General features: G+C 39.7%; 1 protein-coding gene across 5 annotated transcripts in view; it reads left to right on the top strand.

Moving 5' to 3' along the window:
* LOC100376781 (tumor protein p53-inducible protein 11-like) overlaps positions 1–14,248 on the top strand; it is a 91,575-nt gene that overhangs the window by 75,424 nt on the left and 1,903 nt on the right. For 4 of the 5 annotated variants that reach the window (XM_085496234.1, XM_085496266.1, XM_078011026.2 and 1 more), the window contains exons 2-5: positions 9,885–9,978; positions 11,853–11,911; positions 12,244–12,292; positions 13,676–13,775. In XM_085496234.1, coding sequence (XP_085352360.1) covers positions 9,885–9,978; positions 11,853–11,911; positions 12,244–12,292; positions 13,676–13,775 — 302 coding nt within the window. Of the gene's footprint in view, positions 1–8,767; positions 8,901–9,884; positions 9,979–11,852; positions 11,912–12,243; positions 12,293–13,675; positions 13,776–14,248 lie in introns of those variants that run through there. The other variant, XM_085496269.1, reaches the window with a different exon arrangement.

Genomic DNA, 14,248 nt, shown 5'->3' with positions numbered 1-14,248 from the left:
TTAGTCAAGCGTATATCAATGATTTCGAACTTATCGACGATTAATCTAGGTAGGGTCCTAGAATGGAAAACTAGGCTAGAGTCTAAAATGGAAAAATAGGCTTGCGCCTAGAAAGCAAACCAGGCTGGGCCTATATTAAAAACTTGGTTGGGGCTGAGAAAGGAAACTAGACTGGGACCTACAATGGAAAACTGGGCTGGGTGAAGAATGAAAAACTAGGCTGGGCCTAGATGGGAAACTAATCTTGGGCCTAAAATTGAAAGCTAGGCTGGAGCCTAGAATGGAAAACTGGGCTGGGCATAGATGAGAAACTAATCTTGGGCCTAGAATGGGAAACTAGACTGGTGCCTAGAATGGGAAACTAGACTGGTGTCTAGAATGGGAAACTAGACTGGTGTCTAGAATGGGAAACTAGACTGGTGCCTAGAAGGGGAAACTAGACTGGTGTCTAGAATGGGAAACTAGACTGGTGCCTATAATGGGAAGGTGGCTGGTGCCTAGAATGGGAAACTAGGCTGGTGCCTAGAATGGGAAGGTGGCTGGTGCCTAGAATGGGAAAATAGACTGGTGCCTAGAAGGGGAAACTAGACTGGTGTCTAGAATGGGAAACTAGACTGGTGCCTAGAATGGGAAACTAGACTGGTGTCTAGAATGGGAAACTAGACTGGTGTCTAGAATGGGAAACTAGACTGGTGCCAAGGTGGGAAGGTGGCTGGTGCCTAGAATGGGAAACTAGACTGGTGCCTAGAAGGGGAAACTAGACTGGTGTCTAGAATGGGAAACTAGACTGGTGCCTAGAATGGGAAACTAGACTGGTGCCTAGAATGGGAAGGTGGCTGGTGCCTAGAATGGGAAACTAGACTGGTGCCTAGAATGGGAAACTAGACTGGTGCCTAGAATGGGAAACTAGACTGGTGCCTAGAATGGGAAACTAGACTGGTGCCTAGAATGGGAAACTAGACTGGTGCCTAGAATGGGAAGGTGGCTGGTGCCTAGAATGGGAAACTAGACTTGTGCCTAGAAGGGGAAACTAGACTGGTGTCTAGAATGGGAAACTAGACTGGTGCCTAGAATGGGAAACTAGACTGGTGTCTAGAATGGGAAACTAGACTGGTGTCTAGAATGGGAAACTAGACTGGTGCCAAGGTGGGAAGGTGGCTGGTGCCTAGAATGGGAAACTAGACTGGTGCCTAGAAGGGGAAACTAGACTGGTGTCTAGAATGGGAAACTAGACTGGTGCCTAGAATGGGAAACTAGACTGGTGCCTAGAATGGGAAGGTGGCTGGTGCCTAGAATGGGAAACTAGACTGGTGCCTAGAATGGGAAACTGGACTGGTGCCTAGAATGGGAAACTAGACTGGTGCCTAGAATGGGAAACTAGACTGGTGCCTAGAATGGGAAACTAGACTGGTGCCTAGAATGGGAAGGTGGCTGGTGCCTAGAATGGGAAACTAGACTGGTGCCTAGAAGGGGAAACTAGACTGGTGTCTAGAATGGGAAACTAGACTGGTGCCTAGAATGGGAAGGTGGCTGGTGCTTAGAATGGGAAACTAGACTGGTGCCTAGAATGGGAAACTAGACTGGTGTCTAGAATGGGAAACTAGACTGGTGTCTAGAATGGGAAACTAGACTGGTGCCAAGGTGGGAAGGTGGCTGGTGCCTAGAATGGGAAACTAGACTGGCGCCTAGAATGGGAAGGTGGCTGGTGCCTAGAATGGGAAACTAGACTGATGTCTAGAATGGGAAACTAGACTGGTGTCTAGAATGGGAAACTAGACTGGTGTCTAGAATGGGAAACTAGACTGGTGCCAAGGTGGGAAGGTGGCTGGTGCCTAGAATGGGAAACTAGACTGGTGTCTAGAATGGGAAACTAGACTGGTGTCTAGAATGGGAAACTAGACTGGTGCCAAGGTGGGAAGGTGGCTGGTGCCTAGAATGGGAAACTAGACTGATGTCTAGAATGGGAAACTAGACTGGTGTCTAGAATGGGAAACTAGACTGGTGTCTAGAATGGGAAACTAGACTGGTGCCAAGGTGGGAAGGTGGCTGGTGCCTAGAATGGGAAACTAGACTGGTGTCTAGAATGGGAAACTAGACTGGTGTCTAGAATGGGAAACTAGACTGGTGTCTAGAATAGGAAACTAGACTGTTGTCTAGAATGGGAAACTAGACTGGTGCCTAGAATAGGAAACTAGACTGTTGTCTAGAATGGGAAACTAGACTGGTGTCTAGAATAGGAAACTAGACTGGTGTCTAGAATGGGAAACTAGACTGGTGCCTAGAATGGGAAACTAGACTGGTGTCTAGAATGGGTAACTAGACTGGTGTCTAGAATGGGAAACTAGACTGGTGTCTAGAATGGGAAACTAGACTGGTGTCTAGAATGGGTAACTAGACTGGTGCCTAGAATGGGTAACTAGACTGGTGCCTAGAATGGGAAACTAGACTGGTGCATAGAATGGGAAACTAGACTGGTGCCTAGAATGGGTAACTAGACTGGTGCCTAGAATGGGTAACTAGACTGGTGCCTAGAATGGGAAACTAGACTGGTGCCTAGAATGGGAAACTAGACTGGTGCCTAGAATGGGTAACTAGACTGGTGTCTAGAATGGGTAACTAGACTGGTGTCTAGAATGGGAAACTAGACTGGTGTCTAGAATGGGAAACTAGACTGGTGTCTAGAATGGGAAACTAGACTGTTGTCTAGAATGGGAAACTACACTGGTGCCTAGAATGGGAAACTAGACTGGTGCCTAGAATGGGAAACTAGACTGGTGTCTAGAATGGGAAACTAGACTGGTGTCTAGAATGGGAAACTAGACTGGTGTCTAGAATGGGTAACTAGACTGGTGCCTAGAATGGGAAACTAGACTGGTGCCTAGAATGGGAAACTAGACTGGTGTCTAGAATGGGAAACTAGACTGGTGTCTAGAATGGGAAACTAGACTGGTGTCTAGAATGGGAAACTAGACTGGTGTCTAGAATGGGTAACTAGACTGGTGCCCAGAATGGGAAACTAGACTGGTGCCTAGAATGGGAAACTAGACTGGTGTCTAGAATGGGAAACTAGACTGGTGCCTAGAATGGGAAACTATACTGGTGTCTAGAATGGGAAACTAGACTGGTGTCTAGAATGGGAAACTAGGCTGGTGCCTAGAATGGGAAACTATACTGGTGTCTAGAATGGGAAACTAGACTGGTGTCTAGAATGGGAAACTAGACTGGTGCCTAGAATGGGAAACTATACTGGTGTCTAGAATGGGAAACTAGACTGGTGTCTAGAATGGGAAACTAGACTGGTGCCTAGAATGGGAAACTAGACTGGTGCCTAGAAGGGGAAACTAGACTGGTGTCTAGAATGGGTAACTAGACTGGTGCCTAGAATGGGAAACTAGACTGGTGCCTAGAATGGGTAACTAGACTGGTGCCTAGAATGGGAAACTAGACTGGTGCCTAGAATGGGTAACTAGACTGGTGCCTAGAATGGGAAACTAGACTGGTGTCTAGAATGGGAAACTAGACTGGTGCCAAGGTGGGAAGGTGGCTGGTGCCTAGAATGGAAAACTAGACTGGTGTCTAGAATGGGAAACTAGACTGGTGTCTAGAATAGGAAACTAGACTGTTGTCTAGAATGGGAAACTAGACTGGTGCCAAGGTGGGAAGGTGGCTGGTGCCTAGAATGGGAAACTCGACTGGTGCCTAGAATGGCAAGGTGGCTGGTGCCTAGAATGGGAAACTAGACTGGTGTCTAGAATGGGAAACTAGACTGGTGTCTAGAATGGGAAACTAGACTGGTGTCTAGAATGGGTAACTAGACTGGTGCCTAGAATGGGAAACTAGACTGGTGCCTAGAATGGGAAACTAGACTGGTGTCTAGAATGGGAAACTAGACTGGTGTCTAGAATGGGAAACTAGACTGGTGTCTAGAATGGGTAACTAGACTGGTGCCCAGAATGGGAAACTAGACTGGTGCCTAGAATGGGAAACTAGACTGGTGTCTAGAATGGGAAACTAGACTGGTGTCTAGAATGGGAAACTAGACTGGTGTCTAGAATGGGAAACTAGACTGGTGTCTTGAATGGGAAACTAGACTGGTGTCTAGAATGGGAAACTAGACTGGTGCCTAGAATGGGAAACTAGACTGGTGTCTAGAATGGGAAACTAGACTGGTGCCAAGGTGGGAAGGTGGCTGGTGCCTAGAATGGGAAACTAGACTGGTGCCAAGGTGGGAAGGTGGCTGGTGCCTAGAATGGAAAACTAGACTGGTGTCTAGAATGGGAAACTAGACTGGTGTCTAGAATAGGAAACTAGACTGTTGTCTAGAATGGGAAACTAGACTGGTGCCAAGGTGGGAAGGTGGCTGGTGCCTAGAATGGGAAACTCGACTGGTGCCTAGAATGGGAAGGTGGCTGGTGCCTAGAATGGGAAACTAGACTGGTGTCTAGAATGGGAATCTAGACTGGTGTCTAGAATGGGAAACTAGACTGGTGTCTAGAATGGGAAGGTGGCTGGTGCCTAGAATGGGAAACTAGACTGGCGTCTACAATGGGAAACTAGACTGGTGTCTAGAATGGGAAACTAGACTGGTGCCAAGGTGGGAAGGTGGCTGGTGCCTAGAATGGGAAACTAGACTGGTGCCTAGAATGGGAAGGTGGCTGGTGCCCAGAATGGGAAACGAGACTGGTGTCTAGAATGGGAAACTAGACTGGTGCTAAGGTGGGAAGGTGGCTGGTGCCTAGAATGGGAAACTAGACTGGTGCCTAGAATGGGAAGGTGGCTGGTGCCTTGAATGGGAAACTAGACTGGTGTCTAGAATGGGAAACTAGACTGGTGCCTAGAATGGGAAACTAGACTGGTGCCTAGAATGGGAAACTAGACTGGTGCCTAGAATGGGAAACTAGACTGGTGCCTAGAATGGGAAACTAGACTGGTGCCTAGAATGGGAAACTAGACTGGTGTCTAGAATGGGAAACTAGACTGGTGTCTAGAATGGGAAACTAGACTGGTGCCTAGAATGGGAAACTAGACTGGTGCCTAGAATGGGAAACTAGACTGGTGCCTAGAATGGGAAACTAGACTGGTGCCTAGAATGGGAAACTAGACTGGTGCCTAGAAGGGGAAACTAGACTGGTGTCTAGAATGGGAAACTAGACTGGTGTCTAGAATGGGAAACTAGACTGGTGCCTATAATGGGAAACTAGACTATTGCCTGGAATGGGAAGGTGGCTGGACCTAGAATGAAAAATTAGGCTGGGACCTAGATAGGAAACTAGACAAGGTTATCGCAGGGTCTAGATAGAGAATACCATGTAATGTCGTGTAGGAGAGCTTGGTTTCACTTGATAAGGGCTATGTTCTTCAGTATATATATATATTAGGTAAGATATTTATACAGTACAAATGAGTTTGTTCGGCAGATTTGGCTCCAAGTTCCGACGACATATTTAATGATGCAGTTATGTCTATTTGTGAGAAACCCACGTTGAAACACAAAATAACAAATGTGTGCATTGTTGCCGCATTCTAAGGATAAATCTTATATTTATATTCTTGTTTCCATTTATTTAAATGTTGTTTGATCTGGATATATAAGTGTGTATATAAATTATAAATAGCATGCATATACGTTCAGGATTACAGATAAAGTGATTTACAGATACAGTGATTTACAGATACAGTGATTTACAGATACAGTGATTTGGAAACAGGTATATGTTAAGGCGAGGAAGTCGTTACCTACGTATGCGTCAGGTGGCCATAGCGTGGCACTGTTTACAAACAAGCGTCTACCCATGAGCCTTTGCGTTCTTAGCGTGTGCTGCTATTATCGCTTGGGGCTCAATTCCCGCACGTGCGCAGGAGACGACCCTCCCGCTTTAACTATATCACAATTGTCAATGTTCGCAGACTTGCCTTATTACTGATATTGTACAATTGTATAATGTCAATTGGTTACATCAACTGGCTACGTTTATTATTCAAGTATCGGTTATTTTGATTGGTTTCTGCCTCGTCGATTTAAACAGTGTGTTACTCGTTGTCGCCGATTACTGCACTACTACACACGCTCAGACTATGACGTAGGGCTGATTGCATCATCCGGTAAATGAACACAGAATTCTAGTTAAGAATAAGTGCTCACCCAAAATAGATTCTGTCGACTGCATTGCTTACAAATTGCCCTGTATAATTGCATTAATCATACATATATTTATATCTATAGATCCCATAGTAGAAACGTTCCAGTGTAGTTAATGTTAAACAGCACAGAACATGCATATTTACACAATTGAATGTACAGATAAACGTTAACTTAATCAGTAATTACAGCCGTCTTTCACTTATTAAACATATTTAGTAAAACAACTATTATGTAGCTATTAATTGGGGTTAGACATTACACAACAATCTCGTCATGTGTAACCTTAACCTTGTTTGTTATAAATGGACAACTTCATAATATGGGTGGAATTCGTGAAGCCTTGCAAATTGGAAATTGGAATCAATTGTTAGTAGTTTTTAAACAATGTGGGGTGTTAATTAAGGCACCGCTTGTTGACCCTTGTGATGTATTATTTGAATATTAGAAAAAGCGTACGAGGTGAGGTATCACATGGAATTTAAAAATAGTTCTTATTACTATTAAACATCGCGATTTATAAATACATAACAAATACTAAATATAAACTAGTCTAAGAAGCTTTTTCGAGACAAGCAAAAGTTTGTTTGCGAACTCTGAATCTCGTTTATAATACCTGTACCATGCTGAGATCATTCGGCATGATACAACAGAGAATGACGTCAATTGGCATTTGGTTAGAATGTTAAAAACAAGTAGCGTGCAGTGTTACATGCCATATATGACTCCATATAGTCAATAGCTTCAAATCAACGATAGTTAGTTCAACTATTGGAACGTACGTGTAATATGTACTTAATCGCGCGACAATGTCCCAATAGACTACATATAACCGCCACGGTGTACGTAACATCAGTAATCTCCTACGTCTCAGATTAATATAACGCTGAATCTGAGAGTAATCACGCGTTGTTTCTGCTGAATTAAAAACGTTAGAAAACATTTTAGGTTCATGTACCTAAAAATCCATATATATGCATATTGTTTTTTGCTACATATATCATGTTTATGTATGTCTGTCTGATTGTCTTATTTACAATCTTGTAATTATGATGACAACCGTGTATGCTGTAGTATCTATAATCTATGATTACTTCGTTTTATTTGATGACGTGTGTGACATGAATACCGTGTAATGTATATCAGCGTGCGATCATTGAATGCCTGGCGATCAATTGAAGAGCAATAACACTTAATCACGGAGAAGTGTCTGTCTTCTTACAAGGCGTTATTCACACAGTGGCTGTCATTGTGCAAGACAAATCAATACTTCGTTTATCGTGTGCGAGACAAATAATTAGTATCTTGGGTTATGAGTTTCTTGCAAAGTGTGATGTATTTAAAACCGTGCAATTAGATATCATCTTGGTATTCACAAATTTCCTGTATTACTGGTGGTAACTGGCAATATGGGGTAGCGTAATAGTACCCGGATACGTGAGTTAAATATGGTTAGGTTGTGGAATCAACAATGCCAGATAAAAAAGGTTACTAAACAAGTATTTTTGTGGGATCACAATCTTAAATATAAGAGGCCAGAGGCTATGTAGTATTTCTGCATTTTCAATGAAGTCAAAGGAAACCCTAAATTAAGAACGTATATCTTAACGTATGTATACAAAGATGAACAATATCTGAATCCCAATTTGTCAAGATCAAACAAGTCTTTCTTGACTCCTTTCTTTAACTGTTACAATTGAAACTGTTTAAAAATTGATTCATTGACCATTGGGAAAAGAAAATGCGACTTCTGCTTCGATGTAAAATCCAGTCCAATTTTAGGTGAGTTATCTTGTTCAAGACAAATGATAACATATCTTTAAACATATTAGGATACTGGACATATACATTAATTCACCTCCACCAGAGCTGGCAACATAAATTCAAAATGCATTTACAAAGAGGCATAACTTGGTCTATTTATTTATTAATTGTATTGTGCTTAGTGTCTTATAGTGTGTTGTGAGCCTTTTGGGCTGGGTGTAGTATATCGACCACACATGACAATTATACTATCGTGATTGGTAGAACTAACGCGAACTGCAGTTCTATTATTCTGATTGGTGGAACTAAATCAAATTTCAGTTCTACTATCGTGGAACTAAATCTAACTGCAGTTCTATTCTCGTGATTGGTGGAATTAGTGCGAATTACAATTCTACTATTGCGATTGGTAGAACTAAATCTAATTGCAATTAAACACGCGTCTGTAAATACCACTGTGTCGTATTGTCTAGTCAAGATTGAATAATGCAAATAGAGGTATTTACATGCCGCAGAGTAGTTGTTATGTCATTAACAGTGGTGTTGTTCTATGCGAGTAAGTTGAGAAACGTTTGTCCCTTATGTTGCTGCGTGAAATTAATGAATGGTGAGGCACAGGGCGTTGACCGGGCGTGTTTATTCTTGAACTAATTATACACACCACGACATAATTATATATTATCTGGCAATGAAGCCTGACTGTAACATCAATTTGCATACCGTTATGGGTTAAGTAATTACATAATTAGTTAATTAATTTATAGTTGGTCTATTGTTAACATTGGGCTGAATTAAGCATGCGTTGTTGACGCCACATGCGGTGTTCTGTATTGAAACGGGAAACCATAAAGGTCACCAGTCTGGCTGCTGTCTTTCATTGGTCTGCGTAACAATTGTATGATTTCTTCCGTGTCATAATTTCCTACATATGTCGTCATCACAAAACAACCGTCATTACGATCACCGTCGTCTCCAGCATGTTCCTGTTTGCGTATACGTATGTACTTTTTATTCAATTTTGTATGTAATCAGGGTCGATGCGCCTTATTTCTCTCTGTTTGTGACGTAGGTGGTATTTTACATGGTAAAAATTACATGTATTCATGGTAACATGTATGGCATGTATAGACCGCATTCCGTGTCGTGTCTGAATAAACGTTGTCAAGATACGTACATGATGGTAGTTGTACTGTTATTATGTACTCAAACCAGAGTCGTGAACGTCCCTTTACAAGCTGATCGTTCAATGGCCACGGTATGCGTGGTATTCGAATAAGGGAATAATATAGCTTCTCCCGGACATCGTGGCAACCATCGAGATAAATGTAGTTGTTTGTTCAATGTTGTGGTTTTGAGATGTTCAACGGTGAAATTATATGCAAGTACGTCATTAGTGATTTGTGGAAATAACGTTTATAATAACGGATTGTCGTAGTTGCTGTGCTATATTATGTGTGCTGTGTTCATAAATGCGTAAGAGAGATGCCCGTGTAAACATTGGCGATGTTATTAACATGCAGAAGACCTTTGAGTTATTTAAAATTGTGTTATTAATGAATACAACGAACCGAGTAAAGACATGCCTGTTTTCTTAGATCAAACAATGCCCGCCTGTTTTCCTTAAACGTGATATTACACACACATCAATCAAATAACTAAAAATAGAAATGCCTGAAAAAGGGAAGTCTGAATTATAATGGTAATAATGGTTTATTAGTAGTACTGTGGTTGCTTTATTGACTACAATCAAATTAAGAATTAAGTTGCAGATTCTATAAAACAACGCATTTATTAAATTATTTATTTTAGCCGTCGCACAACACACCCTGCTCTCAATTTTATATTCGTTTGTGCGAATTAGTGTTCTACTCAAAAACATAATGTGTCAGACGTTTAACCGCTTCCGGTACGTCGTTTCATTTTATAGATACTGACGTGTTTTTTATTCAAACTGGAAAATGTGTTTATTTCTTTTTTTCAGAAAGCAAAGCAGCGGCGATTTACAAAGCCGGCTCAAAACCAGGAAATTGCTAGGAGTGGGGGAAAGTGAAGACGGATCAGTTCCTCTGTCAAAGGTGAGTTGCTTGTCATCAATATCTACAACAAATACCTTCGGCTTGAAATTCTGTAGTAGCTACAGTCTAGGCATTTTTTATTTCGAATTAGTTTTAAATTACAATTCTCACAGCGTCGAACAAATAAGTGCATCAATTAAATTAACTGCTACCTTGGGTCACAATATTTCTTGTCAATCTCTGTGTATATATAGTGTATATATTGGTTTTTACAAGGCAATCAGTATGTATGAGTCTGTCCGCTAGTGTTTTGAGAAAATAAGTGAAAATGACAGTGGATCTTTGTCATGTTAATGGTGCGGATGCGTTCTATAACTATATCACCACACCACCTACATACTCAAATATAAAATGTATGTCTAAATTAGTCCAGTTTTTGAAAGAAAATCCATACTAGTTACATACATAAATATATACAATTGACGTATTGTTGATTAAATGAGGGTGTATTCACAAAGTACATTACCGCTACCATAGACAAATATATAATGCAACTATTCAATATCCCCGCTTTTGGAAACTCTATATTTACCATACATAAAACACGCCGGTTCATCATTACATTGCGTTGTTAGAATGTTGTTAGTACAACATCTTACAGTTATGATATTCACAAGGAAATAAACGGTTTACATTGGACATCCTAATATGTCCTTTTAGTAATCATGTAGGTGCCACAAAGGTGACAATAATTATTAATATTGATTGAATAAATATAGTGATACATATACAATTTTGGAGGTTTCCCCCACTGTAGCCTCCTTGTGCTAGATCGTTATATTCCTCTGAGACATGCATTTCTATTACTTAGATGTAGAAATTCATATTTAATGTGATCGGATACTTTATGACCTTATTATGTATATGTGCAATAGCTTAGTTTATCGCCAATTGTAGCTTTGTCTGCAAAGACTCCGATGTCAGCGAATGACTCCAGTATATTAATAATGCGTGAAGACAATATGATTGAAAATCAGCCGTTTGGAAGAAAGTCATTCAAGTGGATATGAATTACACTTGTCTTTTCTAATGGATAACTTTCACTGCATATTTCGAAAGATGTAATCGGTGACAGAGAACAACGACCGTATAGTCACTTAAACAGCAGTCCAGAACGTCTAAACGGGTTATTGTAATCGACAATGGTCTTGCATATAATTTATTATGTACCAGAATATCGAGCATGTGATATATTTCTCCCATGTATTCACCACATATTTGATAAGTGTACATTTCTTCCCTTGATTGGTTACGTGCACTGTCTTTACAAATAATGTTTTTACTTCATTTCCTTTATTTCATTTCATTACAAGACTAATTGGAAAAACAAAATCAGACAAACAACAGAACGTGTACTTATCTTACAGTAAAATACGAAACAGGATCACTGTGTCTGTTAGGGTTCTTGAACATCAACTCGCGAGCTTGCAATAATTTTATGTGTGCTCTCTAATTACGCGTCAATCGTCACATTCTAACGTTAATCTTTACCAAACTTTTTGCGCAGGACACAAAATTTACAAATTGTGACAGATCAGAGGTCAGTGAATGTCACTCAAGGTATAAAGTATCATCGGAACATTCGCGTGTATCATTACACTTCCTATCACGTCCTAGGTCATGTACAGGGCCTTTTTTACGCTTGATTTGAGACATGTGTGAATACCACAATCTAATTTCCTCTGCCGGCAGACTCCGAATATTGGTGAAATATAGGCTCCGGAAAGTCGATATATAAACAGAATAATTATATGAAAAAAATGAATTAAATAATCGTTGTTGCTACATCATGTTTTTCCCAACGATACCACGGAGCCTCACATATAATGATGATGGGTTTTATTTTATCTCGTCTATTTATTTTTTTATCTCAGATTCATCAGATACTTGGTGGAGATGATCATTGCATGTTAGTGGTGCCAATCGGATTAAGGTAATGATAACGACCGTGGCTATAGGCAACGGCTACGTGGCGTGTAATTTGACCTCCTCTCTCCATATCCGGGTTTAGATTTATAGGAATATGGTAAAACGTGTCTTACACAAAATTTGCTTTTAAACCTCTAATAAAAGTCAAATTAGAATCAAAGAATGGAACACGTGACATCTTGGGCATCGGTAAAAGTAACTCAGTCTTCTCAAAATGATTTGGGGTATTTTCGTGATATTTTTTGGGGGAGGGGCTTTTTTATTTTTGCTTTGGCTCTTATGGTTTTCTTTCAATAATACTTGTTTTCCTCTATCTGACTCTCTTTAATGCTGAAGGATATGGCAGTTATCTGTAGCTGGTATGTTCGCCACAGTGTCCTTATTGGTGAGTATCACATTACCTAAAAATACCAGCGACATGTTATGTGAGTTAGTCATCTGTTAAATAACACAAGAAGCCATTAGATTGCAGCTACTTGCAATTCCGGTGAATTGTCAATTTTATCAGAGTTGTTATAATAATAAAGGGCACGTTTTATTGGGGGTCGTAATATTTTGTTTATTCTAGAATATTGTTTGTATAAAACCTTAAAAAAATAGTTGCCTATATAAAAAGATACAGTTGATATGTGTATATATCAATGCTGCACATAAATGATTTTCCAGTATAAATAATTATCGAGGTATAATAGTTAAATTTAATACTCTAGGCATTGATAATAGTTTTACATATGTACAATTATAGTAATTAGTTTTTTCCAATATTAAGGTATTGAATAATAAGTGGGCGACTTAGAAATTTTCAACATTATTTCGTCTATTTGCTATTTGAATTTTATCGGAGTATCATATGGATGATATTTATACCGAGAAATTAAATTTCCGGAACGTCGATCCGTTATATAACGCACTGAAGCATACTATGAAAGGCTGCCGTTCTAGTTCGTGGAGGTGGGTCGGTTAGCTGAGAGGCCAGGTTAATGTTAAAGGAAATTCAACACCGTGATATTCGGAATTTATGTATGTGTGTGTGTGTACTAACTAAAATATATATATCCACATTGCTACTTCAATAAATGTAACTCTTATGATTACAGAGAGGTTCTTCAATATGCATCTTGTGAACTATTATCTCACTCCTTAAAATAATTTGTTTACAAATTAGTTCCTTTGATGTTTATATTCTTCATGTATCAGTATTTTATCATTCCTGTGCCTCAGTCATTTGATATCATCACTCTTCGTGTGTCAGTCATTTTGACGTCATCACTCTTCGTGTGTCAGTCATTTGATGTCATCATTCTTCGTGTGTCAGTCATTTTGACGTCATCACTCTTCGTGTGTCAGTCATTTGATGTCATCATTCTTCGTGTGTCAGTCATTTGATGTCATCATTCTTCGTATGAATGTTCTTGATGTCATAATTCTACGTCTGCTTGTCCTTGTCCTTTCGTAATGGGGAGTTGTCATGTATACATAATCTAGTAATACCAAAGATAAATACAAAAATGTCAGTTGTTCAAATTATATTGCGAAAATGATCATAATATTAATAATAATAATATTACTTCCACAATTTTAATTTATTTAATGGCTATTATTTCGTAATAATTTTAACTGGTGATGTTCATAACAAACAAATCTAATCGTAAAACATATAATGTCATATATGTTATCTTTGGTTAACCTTTGACCGCCGTGTAGTACTCACACGTACTCATTGTTGATTTCCATGTAATAACGCCTACTAATTACTCATTCACAATAGACATTGATGTTTCCTGGTTTTATGTTTGACCTTCCTGTTGAATGTGACAACAGATATGCTTACGTCCTTCCTGCCAGGCTTTATGGAGCAGCGTTACTAGGTAGGTCGAATCAATGATTTGCTTTTTTTTTCGATTAGTGGATCTTTTATATGACTCCAACCGATGATCCATAGACGACAATGTTTGTTGTAATTTTCTTATGCCACGTGTATGAAATCATGCCCTCACTAGAACAACGCGTGAGCATCGGTGCTTGTGAATAAACACCCTCTTTACATTTTGTAGAAACGGAGATAAAAAAACTTATTTGTTTAGCAATGGAGGTGATAAGTGATATGAAACATATGGAATTGATCAGACATATGCTGTTTTGCAACGTAGATGGCAGTGCTCAAGTGTATACATTGCATGTACAAATGTAAAAATATGGATGTCGGACGCCAACCCTCGTGTTCAATGAATTATTTCACAGGCATCATTAAAATCGATTGATTGATTGATTGATTGATTGATTGATTGATTGATTGATTGATTGATTGATTGATTGATTGATTGATTGATTGATTGATTGA

Source organism: Saccoglossus kowalevskii, chromosome 1 (assembly GCF_978046115.1).
Source record: "Saccoglossus kowalevskii chromosome 1, keSacKowa6.1, whole genome shotgun sequence".
Lineage (NCBI taxonomy): Eukaryota > Metazoa > Hemichordata > Enteropneusta > Harrimaniidae > Saccoglossus > Saccoglossus kowalevskii.
This window is presented reverse-complemented; position numbering and strand designations above follow the sequence as displayed.